Raw genomic sequence first — 21,505 nt, 5'->3', positions numbered from 1 at the left:
TTGTTAACCTGCACCTAAATTGTTTCCGGAACGAAGTAAGGAAGATGAGTCCCTTCAGGGAGAGAGCCCATTCCATTCCAACAATCTTATCTCTGGAATTTCCATGTGTAGGTGGGATACCTGGAATTCTCAGTTTGGTTTGGATACCCTGAATAATAATCCTTGCATTTGATGCGGCACCTTATCGCATCTTCGAGACGGTCTCAAAAGCGCTTCACGGAATATATTGTAAAGCGGATTGACCGTATATAATCCCTCCGAAACAAAACAATAATAAATTGGGCCACTTCCAATCCACGGCCCCGCGCGGGGGACGCTGCCGCGCGCAATCGGCTGCCGCGCTCCGCCCCGCAAGCGCGCGCTCGATTCCCTTCACAGTCTATTTCCGCGAAGCGCCCCGGGGCGGCGTCGGGAAGGCGTGCAAGGCGCCGCGTCAACGGCAAGGGTTGGAACGTGTCCTTAAGATTGTGCGGGCGAAGGGCAAGGGACGGGTGTCCGCGGCGCGACGAGGCGCCCCAAAATGGCCGTTAAAGGATGAACTGAGATAAACATCCGATTTAAAAGAAACCTGAAGGGGGTCTGAAGGAAGGAAAGGAAGGGAGGGAAGGAAGGGCGGGGAAATAGGCCTGAACATATATCTCTTTCACACGCGCCCACCCCGTCATCCGCAAAGCCTGTTTGCCGCCACGCCCTTTCCACTGGGTTTCCATGGGAAGGGGAAGTGCCGCCACGCGAGTCGGCAGCTGTCGCGAAACGGCGCCGTTGCCCCTGGCGACGGCAAATGGCGGCGGTTGGAGACGAGCGTGTGGCGGCCGAGGCCTGCCAGGCCGTCAACCGGCACCTCAACAGCCTCGTCCACCCGAGCAAGCGGTCCCGGCTGCGGGCGCTCGAGTGCATCCGCGCCGAGTCGGTGCAGAAGCCGCTGTCGAGCGGCGTCCTCCAGCGGCTCCTCGACGCCTGCCTCAAGCCGCTGCTCCAGAGCCTGTCGGACCCGGCCGAACGCTGCCGGGAGCTCGCCGTCCAGACCCTGGCCGACTTCGTGCGGGCCGTTCCCGAGCCCCGCCGCGCCCTGCCCTACCTCATCCCCGCCCTGGTGCAGCGCCTGGGCCAGGAGGAGCTGTCCGAGCCGGCCGAGGAGCTGCGCCTGGCCCTGCTGGAGCTGCTGCTGCTGACGGTGGACGTGTGCGGCCAGCAGCTCGCCGCCTACCTGGACGACATGGTCAGGATCCTGCAGAGGACCATTGTGGACCCGTTCCCCGAAGTAAAGAAAAAGAGCTGCGAATGTGCCTCAAAGTACGCGAGGTGGACGCCTGGTAGGTGCGCCAGTGAACCCTGCAGCTCTTTTGATAATTTGATGATGATCACCGTCCACGGATGCCCACTCCCACCTGACTGAGCCAGCCCAGAACCCAGGGCGTCTTGTTTTGACCCTCAACGATCCTTTCTACCCCACGTCCGTGCCATGACCCGCTCTGCCTTACCCCAGCTCCGCAAACGTCGTCCAGCTCCGCCGCTGTCTCACGCCGCAGGCCGCCAAAGCCCTCACTCGTGCACTCATTACATTGAGGCTCGACTACGCGAAACTCTTTGCTTGTCGGCCTCCCCAACTCCTCCCTCCATCAGATCATCCAGAACCGTGCAGCCCGTGTCCTCTCCCACACCAGGGGAGGACACGGGCTGCACCCCCATCCTCGCCCGGTTCCACCGGCTTCCCATCACACAGAGGATGCAGTTCAAGATCCTGGACCTCACCTTCAAAGCCTTCCATAGTCTTACTCCCCCCACCTCTGCTACCTTCTAACTCCCTACCATCCTACCTGCTCGCTTTGCTCAGCGGACTCCGGCCTGCTTTACATCCCCCGCCTCACCCACCCCACTATTGGTGGGCAGGCCTCCTGACAATCTGCCCCCATCCTCTGGAACTCCATCCCGCAGTCCCTCCACCTCACCCCCTCCCATGACTCCTTCAGGACCCATCACTTTGATTGTGCTTTTGATCACCCTGCTTCCCGCCTTGCCCTCCACCCTCCCCAATCCCCCAGCTCAGGTCCGAAACTTTGATTGTCCAGGGCCTTGGGATGTCCTCCCGACACGAAAGGTGCAAGACAAATGTAATTCTGTTGTTGTGTGTCAGTCAGCCTGGTTCAGTTGGTTCACTCTCGCCTCTGAGTCAGAAGGTTGTGGTTCAAGCCCTATGTCGAGACTTGGAATCACATTGTTAAATCAGACACTCCAGTCCATTACTGGGGTGTGTTGCATTGTCCGAGGTGCTGTCTTTTGGTTGAGATATCTGCCATTTCAGGTGAAAGTTAAAGATCCTATGGCACTGTTTGAAAAGAGAAGGGATTTTCTCCCGGTGTCCTGGCCAACACTCTCCCAAATAAAATTGGACACTCGCTCCATAGCTGTTTGTGGGACATTGCAAACCGGCTGCTGCATTTCGCCACAAAATACATTTTTATAGTATATCCTGTAAAGTGCTTTGAGGCGCCTCAACAGTGATAAGGCGCTATATCAAATGCAAGGATTATATTATTATTTTACAATAATACTAATCCTTGTTTTTGATGCATCACCTACAACTTCAAAGCATCTCTAAAGCCCTTCACAGGGAATTGTTGTCAAGTGGAAGAATTTGTGTGCATTTTGTAGATGAACACAGCAGCCAATTGAGCACAGCAACATCTTACACATAGCCTTGGAGTGAATGGCCAATTTCATCTGGATTGCTGGCCAGGAATCTTGGAGAAATGACTTTCCCTTTTTAATAGTATCTTTAATATCCACCTGAAAAGGCAGAGGATTTTAATTTCAGTGCATAATTTATCAAACAAGCAAAATCTCCAGATCATTTTGCCACTTTCACATTTCTCCCCATCTCCTTTAGACGATCGGTCCTTTAGACTCATCTTGCCCATAAAAGTACAGTGACTCCACTATACATTATATCTTCTGAAGCGCTTTAAGAAGTCCACCAACGTGAAAGGCACTATATCAAATGTAATAATTATTATTATCACTTGGTTAAAACGTCTCAAAGTGTTTCACAGGATTACAGCCGCATGCACTCTATTTTGTAGGCGAACATTGCAGCCAATTTGAGCACAACAATATTCCACAAATATCCATGAAGTAAATGATTAATTTTATCTGGAGGATTGTTGACACAGACAGAATCTCCCTTCTCTTTTTAAATTGTGAGTTGGATGACTGATGACCTCCCAAACAGGCAGCTGAGACACTTAATGTCTCATCAAAAGATGGCAACTCTTGACAAAAAAGTGCTTCCCCCAATACCGAGCTGGAGTGTCGGCGTAGTCTATGAGCCTAACTTGGGTCTTGTACCCGCAGCCTTCTGAGTTCAAACAGAGAATACTGCTAACTGAACAAGGAGCAGACAGATATGATGGACAGATGACCTTTTTATTTACTACTTATGTTAATGTCTGATGCTGTGTCTATGGAACTGAAAGATTTTGCCAGTGACACTTTTTGAACGATTTTAGTGGAAACAAACAGTTTATCGTAATACATCGGACCTCTTGAATTATGAATCAGTGTGATTATGCACATGAAAACTAGTATGCAGTCAAATCATTTTTACAGAGGAATGATTTATTTTTATTGCAAAACAGCAATACAATAAATGTTTTCATATGATTTATGTACTTTTCTCACATATTAGTTCCTGTAGTAAAAAATGTGCATCTATAAGCATGTAACCATTGTACATTGTTTTATTCAAAGCCTATGACTAAAAACTATGATGAAAAAACAATTTGTTTCAGGAATCTTTCTAGACATAGTTGCTTTTTCAGGGAGGATCATAGTATTTGGGTTAACTTCACTCCAACATTTATTAAATAATTGTCTCCAATTAATTCTATTTAACTGAGATTCTTGTGATAAGTGATTCTCTGGGGGATGGACCAGCTTCCTGAGGTAGGTCTCTGTAGATAAGGAATAGATTAGGAAAGAGCGCACAGCAGATCAATATTGTTCTATTTGAATAATTGTCCAATATTTGTAAACTCCTATTGCATTATATCACTGATGCCATGTGTGACTGAAGTGGCAAATTGGGTACAGCCTCCGGGTTAACCAGTACTTTGCCAATACTCAGCTGGGTGCTGATCTGCTGCTCACCGTACTTTATGCACGAGGTACTATAGGCTGTGATTGTCACTTGCAGACCTTTGGTGCTCTGGCTGCAACTATTTAAAACATCCATTAGCAAAAACATCTGTAGCCATCCAGAGAGGACACTCAATGAGCTGAAAGAGCACTAAATGGACCAACTGAGCTCATTACATAAATTTAAATAAAGTTATTTAATTCGTTTTTTTAATCTAATTTTCTGCAACTGATATCAGCACAAAGCAATTTGTAAACACTTTGGCATGAAACCTCAGAAATGTTTCACCGTTTCTTGCATTAAGCACTAAAGCAGAGATGTGCTTTAATGCCTGCCATGGTACAGAGACTCTGAATAATTCTGTCACATTTCTGTGATAATTCAGACAGCAAATGTTGAATGTGAAAGTACATAAATAAAACCCAGCTATGATCAAAAGGATCAGAGTTGGTGACCATCTATATTTTTGGCATGAGTGGAGCCAGAACTTTAATGGAAAAAATGTATATTCTAATTTGAAGCAAATATGTCTATGTTTGATCATAACTACACTGTCTATTCAACACTAACCTCAGTGAAAATTATTTGATACATTTCAAATTTGAAGTCTAAAATTAAAAACAATATGAAAATAAGTGCAAGTCGAACAAATTAGCAGTATTAAATGCCATCGACATATTGATAGCATTTTCTAGGTATTTATTCCACTTAAATGTGCTTGGCAATCACTCTTACAAGATTAAGTTTATATCAATTGTTTCAAAATGTTTTTATATTCAATATAAAAGAATAGGTTTAAATTATTATACAGTGAAACTTGTAAGTTTCTGCTTTTTTTTAAAAAAAGCATACATCTGAAAGTGTTTATAGGATTTTACTCAAAGTTTCATCCATCTTTTTGACTACTATTTTGGTTTGGCCATGAATAAGTTGAATTAAGAATACGGAAAATTATACCATGGTTTGAAAGCTATTGTTGAACTGTTTTTCACCTTAGAGCCCAAGAAACAACAAATTGAAAAGATTTGCAGGGAAAATGATTTCCATGTCTTCTCAGTATTCATTCCATTATATTTCTTCTTGCAGAAACTTTTCACATGCAATCTGAATCTCTGATTAAACCTCTGATGCAGACCATCTCTCACCAACATTCGAAGGTCCGAGTGGCTGTCATTAAGGCAACCGGAACAGTCATTCAGTGTGGCAATGGGAAGTCAGTTGATGATGTTATCTCTCATTTGGCACAGCGTCTTTTTGATGACACACCATCGGTGAGGGGAAACTTTATTTTTAATTGTTTAATTTTGAGTTCATAAATGTAATGAATACACTAAACTAATCATATCTTGCTCGTTGCTTAACTAATGAAACCTCACCCCTCACGCTGCTAAAACCCAGGTCCACGCCTTTGTCACCTCAAGGCTGGACTATGGGAACTCTCTCCTCGCCGGCCTTCCCGCCACCTCCCTCCACAAGCTGCAGGTCATTCAGAACTCTGCAGCTCGTGTACTGTCCCGCACCAGGCTTCGGGACATCACACCCACCCTCACTCGCCTCCACTGGCTCCCCATCCCCCAGAGGATTGATTTCAAGATCCTCATCCTCACCTATAAGGCCATCCACGGCCTCGCTCCCTTCTACCTCTCTGACCTACTATCCCCCTACCTACCTGCCCGTACCCTCCGTTCCTCCGGCTCCGGTCTGCTCCACGTCCCCCGCCCCAATCGCCCTACCATTGGTGGTCGGGCCTTCAGCCTCACAGCCCCCAGGCTCTGGAACTCCATCCCCCAGTGCCTTCGCCTTGCTTCCTCCCTCTCCTCCTTCAAGGCCGGTCTCAAAACCTTTCTCTTTGACCGAGCCTTCAGCTCCCCTCTCGACTCTCTTCCCCCTCCTCGCTCCCTCCCTTCCCTCCCCCTGACCATTTCCCCCCTCCTCGCTCCCTCCCCTCACCCTGACCATTTCCCCCTGCTCGGGTCCTGACCCAACTGTGCAGCACCTTGGGACGTCCTCCTGACGTGAAAGGCGCTTTATAAATGGAATCTTGTTGTTGTTGTTGTTAAAATGTGTCTTAATGCAGCTAGTTAAAAAGAAAATTTTGTCCTGAAAGATTTCCAATGTATTTCCAATAATAATAATAATTTTAAATAATCTTTGCATTTGATATAGGGCCTTTCACGTCAAGAGGATGTGAGCGCTTAACAGGATTTACAGTGAAGTGTAGTGATTGTATTTTGTAGACAAAGAACCTTCAGGTTCTTCTTTGATTCTTTGCATCTTCTATCGTCTATCTGTATACCTTATATACTAATAAATCAACATTGTCTTCCTGCGCTTCAAGAAGGATCTCAATAATCAATTGACATAAAGATATGATTTATACCTCATCGGAAAGATCTTGCTACTGGGAGTGACATGGGCATATTTGTTTTCGGGTATCTCCAATCGTTTATGAGTTATTTCAGTTTTGCATTTTTCACTGCAGTTATACCTGATGGTCACCAAGTCAAAGTGACACTGTAGCATCTGTCTGTGTGTCAATCCACATTCCATATTGGATCCTTTGGTTGCAAGCGTAGCTGCAACGGGTACAGCTAGTATGTAATACACTTATGCAACTGGAATGCCATTTAGAAATTCTGGAATCCCTTTGAAGCTGTAAAAGCTTGGCTTTATTTTAGTGGTATTGTTAAGTCAATGTTTTCTCCTCTCTATTCCCCCAAATATATGCACCTGACTATTCTGTAGCACACATTGACTGTCAGTTTTTTTTTCCTGGATTTGCTGTTTAAATTTGAATCCGTTTCTCTCTTTCTTCTCTCTCTTTCTCTCTCTCTTTGTAGAGTCCTATAGCTCGTGGTTAGAGCACTCGCTTTGCAAGTGAGAGACCTGAGTTCAATTCCAGGCAGGGCGAAACCTTGGGCAAGTTTCCTTACTCCACACGCCTAATAATAATCCCTCCAAAAAAACAAAACAATAATAAATGGGTCATTTTCAATCCACGACTGTTTGTGGGTCATTGCTGTCCTCAATTGGCTGCCGCGTTCGCCCACAAATATACAGTCAATTCACTTTACAGACTATTCTGTGAAGCGCTTTGGGAGGTCTAGAAGACGTGAAAAGCGCTATATCAAATGCAAGCATTATTATTAAAATGTACTTGAGGGAGAATAGTTCAAATAAGATTGAACCAGTTAAATAAATCCAGAGTGATGAGCATCCAGAGGAGATGGATGACGGTGAAGAAAAGCCAAGAACGCATCACAAGAAGATGGGAAAACAACAACAACAAAATTACATTTGTATAGCACCTTTCACGTCAGGAGGACATTCCAACGCGCTGGACAGTTAGTGTTTTGGTCCCGAGCTGGGGGCCGGGATTGGGGAGGGCAGGGAGGGAAGCAGGGTAATCGAAAGCACGGTTGAAGAGAAAGGTCTTGAGAGTTGGGTCTTGAAGGAGGCAAGGGATGGGGCAATGCGGAGGAACTGCGGGATGGAGTTCCAGAGGGTAGTGGCAGAAGGCCCACCCGCCAATGGTGGGGCGGGAGATGTGAAGCAAGCCGGAGCCCGCTGAGTGGAGGTAGCGGGCAGAATGGTAGGGGATTGAGATTGTTTATAGAAATGTGCATTGCTTGCAGGGTTTCATGTTCCTCTGAGCTACAGATTCTTTGTGAGTAATTTTTCATTTTGCAATTCTTCTTTGATTGTTGAAATGTACTCATGCCAAATGACAAGTGTGTGGCCCTCGTTTTGGAGCAAAATAATAATGAAACAAGACTAAGCATGTCAAAAACTGATACAGTAGATATACTGGGAAGTTCTCACTGGCATTTGAAATTAAAGTGGTTTGAGCAGGTCAGTGTTTAACATTAGTTGACAAGGTTGTTTGATGGGTTTGTAAATATTATTTCATGACTTCAGCTTGTGTTGGGTGTAGCTATAGGAGGATTAGAGCCCTTAATTTGTGATGGATTGGTGGGGTGCATTTGTGTTTTTTTTGTTTATTGTTCCAAAACTGAAGACTGAAGGCTAACTACAGCTTGTCAGATTACAGGTATATCGTCTAAAAATTCAGTCACTACACTGCAGTAAATATTGTGAAGTGCTTTGAGGTAACTCGAAGACATGATAAGGTGTATAAAATGCAAGGTTTTTTTTAACAATAAGCCGTATTTGATTAACAGTTTAATGTTTTTGTCTCTTCAAAATTACACTAGGTACGTCATGCAGTTACAGATGTTGTAGGGAGCTGGCTGTTGGAGCTCAGGGACAGATACTCTTTCTTTCATAAACTCATTCCTCTTCTTCTGAGCAGCTGCAGTGATGATATGCCTCACATACGGTAAGAAAACTGAAACACTTGAAATGGTTGCTTTGCCGTTTGCACTTTTTTTTTGGGTCAGCTGGGTGTTTCACACATGTTTAAACATCATGTTTAAGAGTTTCCAAACCAAACAAAGTTCCATGCATCCCAACTCTACATGATTATTCCAGTGATGTTCATTGGAATGGAATGCGTACTTTCTCCTTGGAGGGACTCACTCCTGTTTACCTAATTCTGGAGAGTATTACATGCAGAATGGACTGTGTTGTAGGTCATGTGTGTTCCTTCCTGTAAAGTCCTGAGACCACGATCCCTGAGGGTTGAAAGCTGACTGATACAGATTTGGACCTCGATGCTTACATTTGAGTTTCTTAAGTAGAATCACAGCTTTTTTCATTTTATTGCATTGTCCTGGTTAATTGAGCTTTCAAGAGGTAAACTATTCATAGTCAAAATGACTTAAGTGTATCTTTATTTAACAAAAGATTTGAATGTTCAGATCACGAAAGGTGCAGGTTAGCTTGAAAACTTGCTGTAATTATCTCATTTGTCACTAGATGCTGCTACAGAGCTATGAAGGCTTCTTCATATTCCATTGCATAAGTGATTTCAGATATTGCCTTAAAAAGTCAAAATGTTGTTGTAATTATTTATTGAGCTTGGCATATACTCCAGTACATCAGATCTGGTAGTTGATCGAACATGTAGGCTGAGGTTGAAACCTGACGTAAACCAAAATTTGATTAAAACAATACAACAGACAAATAATTCCATTATATAGCACCTTTCATGATGGGAGGATGTCTTGGAGCACTTCACAGGATTTACAGGATCACTAAGTATTTTGCAGGTAAACTTTTAGAATACCTGTTAAATTTCTGATTGCCTGCACAGTTTAGAATATTTGCTACATAACGAGTCATGAACAGCATCCCAAATAAGTCAAACTTAAGTGTAGTTGTAGTGAAGCTCAGCATGATAGAAGCGGTACAATGGTAGAACCGAGATGCATGGAATTTAATGACTGAGGATAGCTCCTGTAAATTTCCCCAAAACGATACTCGGTCAAATTTCACAAATCGTTACATTTCACAACACAATACTTCAAGCCATGTAAACACACTAGCAACTTCTAGTGGCAGGAGCAAGTAAAGCCATGTTACAATATTTCCATTGATTTCAGCCTTTACCTTGGCTCATACTTGACCTGGTCCCCAGATCCTATCCAGGGGAATTTTAAAACCTGTCAAAACAAGTTGTATTTCTTGAACTTGTACCATGTTTAAAACAAACCAATGACTGTTAACTGATACGTAGAACTTTGGTTTATTTAGCCTTGTATTGATAATGCAGGGACCTGGCCTACGATTACTGGAAGAAAGTGGGTCTGCAGTGGCAAAGGGAAAACGAGGAAGACCTGAAGGATAAGCTAGATTGGTCTGCCCCAACCCCGGTCCTCTACCCTCCAGGTGGTAAGTGAAATTTAGATTCTTGAAGCAACATTAATTGGCTGTAGAAAGTCTTGATTATGGGGTCAAGTGCTTCACACAATGCTGAGCATATTGTCCAGATCTAGTTGCAAAACACTGGCTGAAACAGGAGGTTTGAATTGTTAAACAGTGCAAAGCATCCTTAAATAATGTGCAAAGCTAAGTGGAATTAATGTCCTTTTGGAGGGGGCTTGTTTCTTTTCACCTTTCTACTTCCGCACCCTATGATTCCCCTTTGGTTTTGTGTGTGTGTATAAAATATGTTTTTATATAATAACTTAATAGCTTTATTTTTGCTGTTTGAAACAGCGAAATCTCTCACTTGTCTACCTCAAACGCAGTCTCCACTGAGCACCTCTTTCAGACAGGAGTAGACCATCAGTCCCCCTAACCTGGCATTCAAGATGCAGTAACTGTTGGTCTTAAGTATAAATTATCACTACATTAAGTAAACAATTTCACAATGTTGTCCCACATTCCATTGTTGCAATGTTTTGTTTAAAATGTATTCTATTTCTCCCTCATATCAGTATCAAGTTCCTGTTAAATGTTTGAGAGGTTACCTGAACCTGTTCCAGTGATAGTTTGAAAGCTCAGGCTTTGGTGAAAGAGAGCACATGAATCTGGTAGGTTAGCAGAAAGAAGGCTAAGCTCCTACCTTTTACTTCAGGAGTTAAACTAATGGTCTGTCTGCAGTGTAGCTGATTGATCTCCAAATGACAGAGTGGCTTTAGAAAAGGATCTCATTACTTCCTTTGTGTCTGCGGACAGTTAAGTGTCCAAAATGGTGTGCCTCCCCTCTTTTCAGGAAACTATGTAATTAAAAATAAGACCCTTCTCAGATGCTTCTAAGGCTATCTTCTAGCCCATGAACATAAATTAATGTGATACGAGGGAAAGTGAAAGAAAAGATTTTCAAGGTGGGGTATTAGGGGGTAATATAATCAGAAAGATTGGAGGGGCCATATCATAGGATTATACAGTACAGAAGCCCAGGGAGGTTGTGGAGTTTAGATCTGCAAGAGTGAAGGCGTTGACGGGAGCCTAGGAGTATGGCTTCCGTCCTGTCCATACTTGAGGAAAGGTTACACTCACCCAGGCCTTGATGTCTGCCAGACAAACTGATAGAACATCGGCGGACCTGGAGTTGGCAGTGGAGGAGACCAAGTAGATTTGTGTGTCATCCACATACATGTGGAAGTTTACCCCATGTCTGCAGATGACATTGCCCAGAGGGAGCATATAGATAAGTAAAAGTAGAGGGCCAAGAATGGAGTCCTGGTGTACCCCGCAGGTGACCTGGTGGGAGCGGGAGGAGCGACCATTTGCTGAGATGAAGTGGAGACGGTTGGTTAAGTAGGAATTGAACCACGCGAGTGGATCCCACTAAGGTGGATGAGGGAGGAGAGGTGGTGGAGGAGAATTGGGTGGTCCATTGTGTTGAATGCGACAGAGAGATCCAGGAGGATAAGGAGGCAGAGGGAGCCCTGGTCACAGATAGAGAGAATGTTGTTTGTCATTTTGACACAAACTCTCTGTGTTGTGGACAGGGCGAAAGCATACTGCAGGGACTCAAGAAAGGAGTGGAGGAAGAGGTGTGGGATTTTTCAGGAGGGGTGTGATAACAGCGGTTTTCAAGGGGAGGGAAACAGAGCCTGAGGAGAGAGACTGGTTGACTGTGTCGGCCAGCAGGGGGGAGAAAAGGGGGAGTTGAGTGACTAGCAGCTGGATGGGGAGGGGCAGCAAGGTGATAAGAATCATGGTAATAATTCTTGCATTTGGTATAGCCCCTTTCATGTTGGGACGACATCTTAAAGCGCTTCACAGGCTTTTTCTGTGAAGCGAAGTGACTGACCCTTCTCTTCTCGAGTAGTGCCATGGTATCTTTAACAGCCACCTGATGAGGCAGACAGGAACTCGGTTTAATGTCTCATCCAGAGGAAGGTATCTCTGGTAATGCAATACACCCCCCAGCACTGTATTGCAGTTTCATCTTTGACTATGTGAGTTCAAATCCCAATGTGGACTTTAGTCTACAACCTTCAGACTTGGAGCGAGCTACCAACTGAGCCAGGCTATGATCTCCAATATAGAATTTTTGGAAGAGATAGGATTTTGCTGGAGAGAAGAGTTGGAAATGCAGGATTTTTTTCTCTCCTGAGTTATCAGCTTTATTGTCAAAGTAAGTATTCACTTTCCAACTAAGTGGAAAGTAATGCCCTAATGCTTCGGATTTTATTTTGAGTTGCCTGCTTTCCTTCAACATTTTTGGTTGGGATCGGAGGTGGTTAAGCATCCAAATTCTTAAGGGACATAATCAGGACAAAGTTATCAGATGCATGGCAGTTAATTCCTCCCCTACAATGAAGTGCGGATTGCATGCTCATTCATATTTCCATTTCCCTATTGCAGTCTTGAGCAATAACAGAGATGGGGGAACCTTGGTTTTAATAGACCACTCACCCATGTAGGTTGCTCCGATCTTAGATCTGAAAAGCCCATGGTCAGCTGCCAGCGAGTGAATGAGTTACTGCTCAGTGAGAAGGTGAAGCAAAACACAAACAACTTCCTGAAGGAAAGTTTATCATTTGGATGACCTTATGGGTAATATAATATCCCATTCTTCCACCAAGTAGAAGATGAAACGTCCATTAATTCTCAGGAATTTGAAGTGAAAACATTGGAACCATCATTGGTGAAAAACTGAGCTTTCAGACTTTGTGGTGATGAGACAAAACAAGTGCAAATGGAATACTTTTATAAGCCAGAACCTGGAATTTGTGTTTTACTGGGTCAGCGCTCAGCCTAGCAGACTGTTCATACATCAATTAGGATAAGTGAGGTTTTGCTGCAGATCAAGCTCCCTTTCAGGAGAATTTCTTAAGAAACAAAACTTTAAATTTACTCAGCTTTTAGGAAAGTCTTTTCAAACAATGTTCTGCAGGATGGGAATAGTCCATTAAACTTGACCGGAGAGGAAAGCAATTCATTAATTCCTCATCACCCTGAAAAATTCTCCTCACACATCACTGGCTGAGAAAGTGCTCGGAAAAATCTGCCTGCACTAAAGGAATATAAATAATGCCCCATAAGTCTTCATCGAGTATCCTCTCTATGTCTGTGACCTTTTGCTATTCAAGATTGTTTTCTCAATGTTTCTTTAAATGAACTTGGTGTAGGGCTAAAGAAAAGATCAGACAGATTTGAAGAGGAGAAATGGAATGGAAAATCATCATAACTAAAATACACACATTGGTTCTCTGGCCAAATATTATATTGGGTTTGCAGGTTGGAAAAACCCAAATTGAAGCTTGGAGACCACTTGACCCCAGACTAAATGCGAGTTGTTACCTTACCATGTACTATTTGTTGAAGTTGAAAAAATTTTCAGACTCTCTGAGAGGCTTCTTGAAGAGCAAGGCTAGAGGTTTGGAGGATGTTTCCTTCTGGAACAATATGAATCTTAAAATATCAGGGAAACTGATTTATTTTCAACTCTGGGATAGAAAACACTTGTAATGCCAAGGCTATTTTTGTGAATAGCATTAACTGAGAATATGTAAACAATGCCCAAATTAGTTTTATTGTTTGATTATGGGGGAAAACACACACAATCCTACTTCTGAAATACAAAATATAATTTAGGCACCAGTTGAAAGGGAAAATTAAAGATTCCATGTTGGCAAATATACTTACATCAAGGGCTTGCATAGTCAGTCTGGACCTAGGCACACACAATCAACGAAAATCTCTTGCGGATTTTATTCTAAAGTATGCGGTCAAACAGCACTTGGTAAGATGACATAAAAGTTTCCTTCCTTGGTAATTATGATCTTATAGGAAAGTATTTGAGTGAATACAGAACTGCAGTTCTTCCAGATTGTCACTTTTTGTGGACTTGAGGTGGCAATATTTTTCATTGTTTTTAGAAATTATGTTTGGATTCATCTTGTTTGGATTGATCCTGCTTAAAGACAATGTGATGTGCCAGTTTGATTTTTAGGTTAATATTGGGAGGACAACATGTGTAATTGCTTGTTCAGGGTGTACCTAGTAATCATTTCTCCTCCCATAAGCTGGAACTTGCATTAGCATTCGCTTCATTTCTCAATCCATGAAAGTGTCTGTCAGTCCCCATTAAATGTCTGATCCTAGTCCAGGATTTAAATGTTTTTCTACCCAGACTGCTAAAACCTCTCTTTCAGCTAATGATCTCTGTAGATTTGAGCTTTTGTCATGGAAGATTACATTCCTAATCTTGAAAGAACTCACAAACTCCAGCATTTAGGTGTATGTGTCTAGATAATTATTTGGGTTTGCAGGGCTACGGGAAGAACGCGGGGGAGTGGGATTGATTTGGATAGCTCTTTTCAAAGAGCCGGCACAGACACAATGGGTCGAATGGCCTCCTTCTGTGCTGTATAATTCTATGATTCTATGTGTATGAAGGAGAGGACGGAAATATAAGTTTGTGATCCACATCTACAAATTCATGAGTGTTTAATGTGGCCTGTGTTTTCTTTATGTCATGAGAAAGAAATTTGAAGAGAGAACATGTGCAGGCACTTAAGTCAAAGGAGTGGTGACAAGGTCACTGGTAGATTTCACAGCATTGATATTACTTCAGCAGCAAATTATCAATGCATGGCCTGCTTGGAGCATAGGATATTGCAGCGTAGAGCACTGAAACTGGAAGTGCTGACCTCCACTTTGACCATTAGATCTTGCATGATGTGCAAAAAATTAGTCCAGAAATGGACTCTTCAATATGATCACAAAGTGGATGGTTGAGATTGGATTTAAAAGTAATATACTCAATAATGGATGAGTTTTGTATCTGCTTTTACTTGCTGCCAGTTACTATATCATTCATATGAACTTGTATTGTTGCACTGATTTTCACAACAGTAAAGACATTCTGTCCATCTGCGACCAGAGTTCCCTCTGCCTCCTCGTCCTCCTTGACCTCTCTGCTGCTTTCGACACCATCGACCACTCTATCCTCATCCACCGCCTCTCCTCTCACCTCAAACTCCACGTCGCTGTCCTTGATTGGTTCAGATCAAACCTCCTGCACTTCATCTCCTCAAACGGCTTCTCCTCTAGCCCCCAGACCATGTTTTGCGACGTTCCTCAGGGCTCTGTCCTTGGTCCCCTCCTCATCAATATCTATATGCTCCCTCTTGGTGACATCATCCGCAGACATGGGTTCAACTTCCATATGTATACAGATGATACCCAACTCTACATCTCTGCCTCCACGATTGACTCCAGGACCAATGCTATCCTGACAGAATGTCTGTCAGCCATCGAGTCCTGGATGAGAGCTAACTTTCTTCAGTTGAACGTCAACAAGACCGAGGCTCTCCTGATTGCCTCCCGTCAGCGCCTCCTCACCTCAGGCGCTGACAGCATCACCATCCATGGTTGCACACTCCACCTTGCTAAGCCAGTGCGGAACCTTAGGGTCTTGTTTGACCCTCAACTATACTTTCTAGCCCACATCGAGGCTCGACTATGCAACTCACTGCTTGTCGGCCTCCCCAACTCCTCCCTCCACAGGCTGCAGATCATCCAGAACTCTGCAGCCCGTGTCCTCTCCCGCACTAGGCTCCATGATCCTATCACCCCCATCTTTGCCCAACTCCACTGGCTTCCCATCACACAGAGGAGACAGTTCAAGATCCTGTTCCTCGCCTTCAAAGCCCTCCACGGTTTTGCTCCCCCTACCTCTCCGACCTCCTAACCCCCTACCACCCTGTTCGCTCCCTCCGCTCAGTGGGCTCCGTGTGCTTCACGACCCCTTGCCTTGCTCACACCACTATTGACGGGTGGGCTTTCCGCCACTCTGCACCCACCCTCTGGAACTCCATCCTGCAGTCCCTCCAACTCGCCCCCTTCCTCGCAACCTTCAAGACCTACCTCAAGCCCCTCTTCTTCGACAGTGCTTTTGATCTCCCCGCTTCCCCCCCCACACTTCACCCTGCCCCACCCCGACCCCCAGCTCGGGTTCGTAACTCTGTCTGTCCAGTGCCTTGGGACGTCCTCCCGACATGAAATACAAATGCAATTTTGATGTTGTTGTAAAGGAAAATTGTGTGTTGTTGAACCCACACATATTGGACAACACTTTCCCTGTTTGAAATTGCAAGCATTGTAGTGTTTTCTTTGACTTTGATCCTTAACAGCACCGTTTTGCTTAATTTTGATTTCTTAGGGTTGCTCTGTGTTTGGGATTATAATTTTCATTTTCTGTCTGTCTGATTATATTTTTTTATTTCTGTCTATCTGATAGAATTTTGCAACAGAATAAAGATTTGATTTAGGTAAATTAAAATCACATGTCTAAAATTTTCTTTTCTGTATGTATCAGATAGTTATTTAGCTACAAATCTCATTGTTTGTCTTTCTCCCTCCACACTCCCACCCCCCCCCCCCCCCCCCCGCATTACATTTAAAACTTTCTCCTCAGGTAATGTACTTTGCAGCTAAGAGAGTGATCACGTGACCTGTTTCCAGACTTTGCCAATTACATGAGATGTTTGCGATTAGCCCCCAAAGGTGCACAGGAGCAGCCTGTAGGTTTTCTTTTCCCCCTCCATTCCAGGTTTTCTTAGCTTCACTATAGCATAGATCTACCACTGAATTATTGCTGTCAGTGGGATAGGTATACATAACCTGTTTATACACCAATTAATTTTTTTCTTGTAAAATTCAGCTTTAGTTGCAAGTTTTTCCAATCAATAACCATCCTGTAAAGAAAAAAAGCCGTGCCATCAATTATTTAAGCTTTAAGCATATAGGTCTCATCAACACTGATTTTAAGAGTGGAAATTGCCTGTGCTCCACATCACTATCAGTCTGCTCCTCTAAAGTAAATTAATACAAAGTTTTATTGAGATCTGTGTACATATGAAGGGATCATTACTGACTAATTGCTTCTGCATATCAAAGGCAGGCAAATATTATGTGAGTACATGCTTTGTGCTTCCACAACATAAAAGTTCTGCTTCAGCATACTAAGATGGTGAAATTCCTGTTGTCTACTGAGTCCAGTAAATATGACAAAGTACACGCATGAAACAGTTTAGGGTATATACTCTTAAGCCCTAACTGTATATGTTCCTGTTGTGCCTGATCTTGTCAATATTCTACATTTTATTCATCACATAATCCAGATTCTTAAAATAGAAGTTTAGTTTATTTCCTCTCTTTAAACTTTTCCATTCCAGGGTTAGCCCATGTCCCCTCAATTGTCAACAACAACAAATTATATTTATAAAACGTCTTTCACGTTGGGAGAATGTCCCAAGGCGCTGAAGTTTTTTTATTGAATGTGGAGTCGTCCTAAAGGTGGGTCTTAAGGTACGATAGGTTCCGTTTTAAAGCCCCACCTGCCCAGATTTATGTTATACTTCAAAACTTACCAGTGGACAGTTGCTTGTCACCTCAATCTCTTCAAAGTATTTTGGGTATGCAGCAGACTTCAGAGAGCTTCGCAACCCCAAGGCCACATTCTTTTGAAATTGTTGCAGTGAAATGCATGATGCTGTCTGCTGCCAAGGCTGAGTGGGTAGGAGTGAATCTGTTCCCAGGCTTTCTCTAAAGCTTCTGAGATGGCTGTGTGTGTGAAAGCAGCATGAATTGATTTTGTTTTAGATTTTTTTTCCCTCCTATTCCTCACCCCTATCCAGTTTTGCTCCTCTCTCCAACATGCCAGCTTAGATGCAGAGACTCAGATTGTTGATTCTGGGCATGACTTTCCATCTTAAATAAATGTAAAGGAAAAGTCCAATTTGTGGTGTGGGGAAATTCCAGTCATCATCCTTTGTCTATTAAGTACACTACTTGAAAGAATTGATGTCCCACTTTTCTTTTTGTGAAAAAGTTTGAATTTATTCTCCAATCCAGTAAAGCTGCGTGCATTCAGACAAGGTTTGGGCTATATACTATTTATACCCATATACTTGTATTGTAGCTTTACACTTTTAAAAAGAAGTCCCATCTAGAGGTATGCTGTTTAAAACAGAAATAATTTCCTAAAACATCTGCATGTCTCATTGAGCCTTTGCTGAATAGAGAAAGATTTGACTATTTCCCATGTGGTTTTATAAAGAAGAAATTAATATGTGCACATGTTATGTCAAAACAATCCTTTTAAAAGCTATTCTTTTGAACAGCCTAAACATGTTTCTGCACAGAAAGGAGATTAGACTAAAACCAGTTTGAGTTCCCCAGGCCTACACCCTACACCCTGCTAAAGTTCATACTAACGTGTTCATTCACGATTTCTGCATGAGTGACCATTAAATACAGATTCTCCAGTAGCAAAGATAATCCCTCAGACACATCTGCCTCAAAAATCCTTGTTTGTTTGGGGGAAATTGTTCCAGTGAAAGATGTCTGTCAATTAGTACAAGTTTTAAGATTCCTGTATCTTGATCCAAGAGCAAGTTGTGAGTTTTTCTGACAGTGTAGACATCTTCTTGATTGTACTTAACTGTGAAGTGTTTAGTAGTAATGCCCAGTGACAAAGTCATGATATTGTTAATGTGCCAAAGGTTGTAAATTCAAGCCCCAAGTTGGGGTGAACTCCAGCCTGAAACTCCAGTGGAGCACTGTTGGAGGTGTCATGTTTCAGATGAGAAATTAAATCAAGGTTTTAGCAATTTATTCAGGCGAAATTTAAAGATCATGCTACACTATTCAAAACAGGAAAGAGTTACTCCCTGTATCCTCCAGATTAATTGTCATTTATTTCATGTGGGTCATTTGATGGTGCAAATATCTTTAAAACAGTCGCTCAATCGCTACACTTCGCAGTAATTATTTGTGAAACGCTGTAAGATATTTAAACTGTAAAAATACAAGTCGTTCATTCTGTTTTTAACTGACCAGCATTCTGTCACAAGATATTTGGCATCTCAGAAACTTTTGTGCAAAAAAGAAAAACATCAGTGAATGTGTTTAACCCTAGATCACATTCTTATGAAAATGGAAATGCTCCAGTGAAATCCATCTCAACTATTTGTGGTTACGGTAAAAATAAGAAATGGAATGGAGTTTTTCACATTTAATGCCTGTGAATCCCAATATGGAGAGCTTTCAAAGCACTGTGTTAGGTAAGAATTATCACTCAGGTGCTTTTCCATTCCAGCCTCAAAAACAAAGCAAGGAAATTTAGATGTTGCTTCAGGCTGCTCTGTAGCACCTCTTGGTGGCTGATTACTGAGTAACCGGCAGGAGTCCAACAATGAGAATACCATTAGAGAATACTAATGACGTAGTACTAAATATAGATTTACGTGAATACAATGCAATACAAAATTACATTTGTAAAGGGCCTTTTACATCAGGAGGACGTCCCGAGGCACTGAACAGTCGGGGATTAGGACCCAAGCGGGGTTGCGGGTTGGGAGCAGGGAGGGTGGAAGGCAAAATGTGTTATCTATTTATTTTTTCTTCTGAATTTAGCTGCCTTGAAATTCAAGATGCCTTTCCTCACCACACTATCCTCTCCGATAAGCTTAAAAAAGTGTATATATATCACGGACTTACACCAAGGTCAAATAATTTAGGAAGATTTATTATTCATTTTGAAAACAGAGCTGACCTTGGAAGAGCTTTAACTAGTTATTTTTAAGTTTTTAAAAAGTCAAAGAAGTGTGCTGAAATGACCTATGTTATGATGAGTCTTGTTATGTCTGTCACTGTCCCACATGCTGCCTATGGAATGCAGCATGTGGTCAGACTGCAGGTGGATAGACGCTTACAGCTGTCTGCTTCCCAGCCTCCTGGTAGCGGGAGTGCAGCTTTGCTTTGCTCAAACTTAATTTTACAAAATGCCCAATTTTTAAAAGATTTCAACTGACTGTTAACAATATTTGCTATTTTTCTTGTCAACCAGGTAATAGCTAGTTTTTACAGGGTTTGTTTATGGCGAATTGCAGCAATGATATTGCCATGAGAAACGCAGTATAAATCTGGCTTGAGCTGTGGCACAACCACGGAACAGAGTCAGTGAGCACCTTGAGGAAGGGTTTCACAAAAACATCCTTTGCATCCTTCGCTGTGGTACAAATGCCCCCACTCAAAAATAGTCACCTGTAAGTTCTTGGGTGATTTGCTGGATCCACTACTTGTAATATCACAAAACAAGTTAGCCATTGAGCATGCTCAGACACCATTCAATGCAACATATGAGCAGCAGATATGAATCTCTCTTCCCAGGTGTAATTCAAATATAAATGTAATACATTTTAGACTATGCACTGCCTGAAAAGCACTTTCAGGCAAAGTGTCAGCCAGTTTGTAGTTAATTTTGCTTGGAGTTAATTTTCCTTCAGAGTACTTTGATTTTTAACAAATAAGATTTGGGAGAAAAAAAATTGCCCCCCCCCTCCCCTCCGCCCATTGCTTTTAAACATTTTTATGGAGCATTACATGCTACTGTGAATTAAAATAATGAGCGAGTAGCAGCTGGGTGCGAAATTTTAGACACCAAGTCAAAAATTTGGAGCATTGGCAATGAAAACTTGTGGCTAAATTGAGGTTTGAGTGAGCTTTAGAGGTGGTTTTGTTTGACAAGAAACCTGCTCTTCTCTATCCTCTGCTGATTCTCGACACTGGCTCAATGGAGGACAGTAATAATTTCAAAGGCAGTTTTTCCATTGGATTGTTTTTGGATTAAGCTAAGGAAAACTGCAGACTGAAGAGTGGCTTGCTCCAAGAATTCCTCTTTTCTCCTTTATGTTGGCGTTCTTCTAGGATTGGGTAAATAATCCATTTCCTACTGAAGCTTCAGTGGTTGTCAAACGTTTATTCTAACTTAAGACTCTTGACACTATTATGGGAAAATATTCCAGACTAAGTACACAACACTCCTGTTACTGTAAATGTTTCTTTAGGTGCCAGAACCTGAGCTTTCACACCTTTGTGTCATCTCCTTTGTGCAGATGAGAGTCCCCATAGGATGGTGAACGTGGGCAAAAAGAAACTGCCTCTTTCAGCTACAAAATTCTCCATCTGAGCAATGCATTTTGAGTTGAGTGCTGATGTGGTCCAACATTGCCTCATCCAAAGGCAGTGTTTTACGCTAATTTGGATAACTAGATAAATAGCATGATCCTCCAGATTAGTTTACCTCTTGGCTGTGTGGGAGGAACCTTAATGGCACTAATGGTCGCAGTGTTCACTTATAACACTACACTACACTTCCACTGCAACCTCCGCTTGGTGTGAGCCACCTCTTGATTCTGTTTAGTCATTAGGTTTGTGCAAGCAGATTCTTGCAGATGTGTATCTGGGCAGGAACTGATATGTATGCTCCTGCCCAAAAGTAACTCACTGCTTACATATGTTAATGTGCAACTCCACTCAAATGTGTTTTACTGAATCGTATGCAGCTGTGAAAGATAATAATAATAATAATCCTTGCATTTGATATAGCGCTTTTCACGTCGGGAGGACGTCCCAAAGCGCTTCACAGAAGACATTGTAAAGTGAATTGACTGTATATTTGTGGGTGAAAGATACTATAATAATAACATCAATTTGAAA

General features: G+C 42.7%; 1 protein-coding gene across 2 annotated transcripts in view; it reads left to right on the top strand.

Moving 5' to 3' along the window:
* Window positions 1-781: 781 nt before the first annotated feature.
* The window catches only part of LOC103178684 (dynein axonemal assembly factor 5), a 54,966-nt gene continuing 34,242 nt past the window's right edge, over window positions 782-21,505 (top strand). For both annotated transcript variants that reach the window (XM_007893553.2, XM_042341244.1), the window contains exons 1-4: window positions 782-1,313; window positions 5,222-5,406; window positions 8,350-8,474; window positions 9,810-9,928. In XM_007893553.2, the coding sequence (XP_007891744.2) occupies window positions 782-1,313; window positions 5,222-5,406; window positions 8,350-8,474; window positions 9,810-9,928 (961 nt within the window). The remainder of the gene's footprint in view (window positions 1,314-5,221; window positions 5,407-8,349; window positions 8,475-9,809; window positions 9,929-21,505) is intronic.

Source organism: Callorhinchus milii, unplaced genomic scaffold (assembly GCF_018977255.1).
Source record: "Callorhinchus milii isolate IMCB2004 unplaced genomic scaffold, IMCB_Cmil_1.0 Scaffold16, whole genome shotgun sequence".
Taxonomy (NCBI): Eukaryota; Metazoa; Chordata; class Chondrichthyes; order Chimaeriformes; family Callorhinchidae; genus Callorhinchus; species Callorhinchus milii.
Note: the sequence above shows the minus strand (reverse complement) of the source record. Positions and strands in the feature narration are given on the sequence as shown.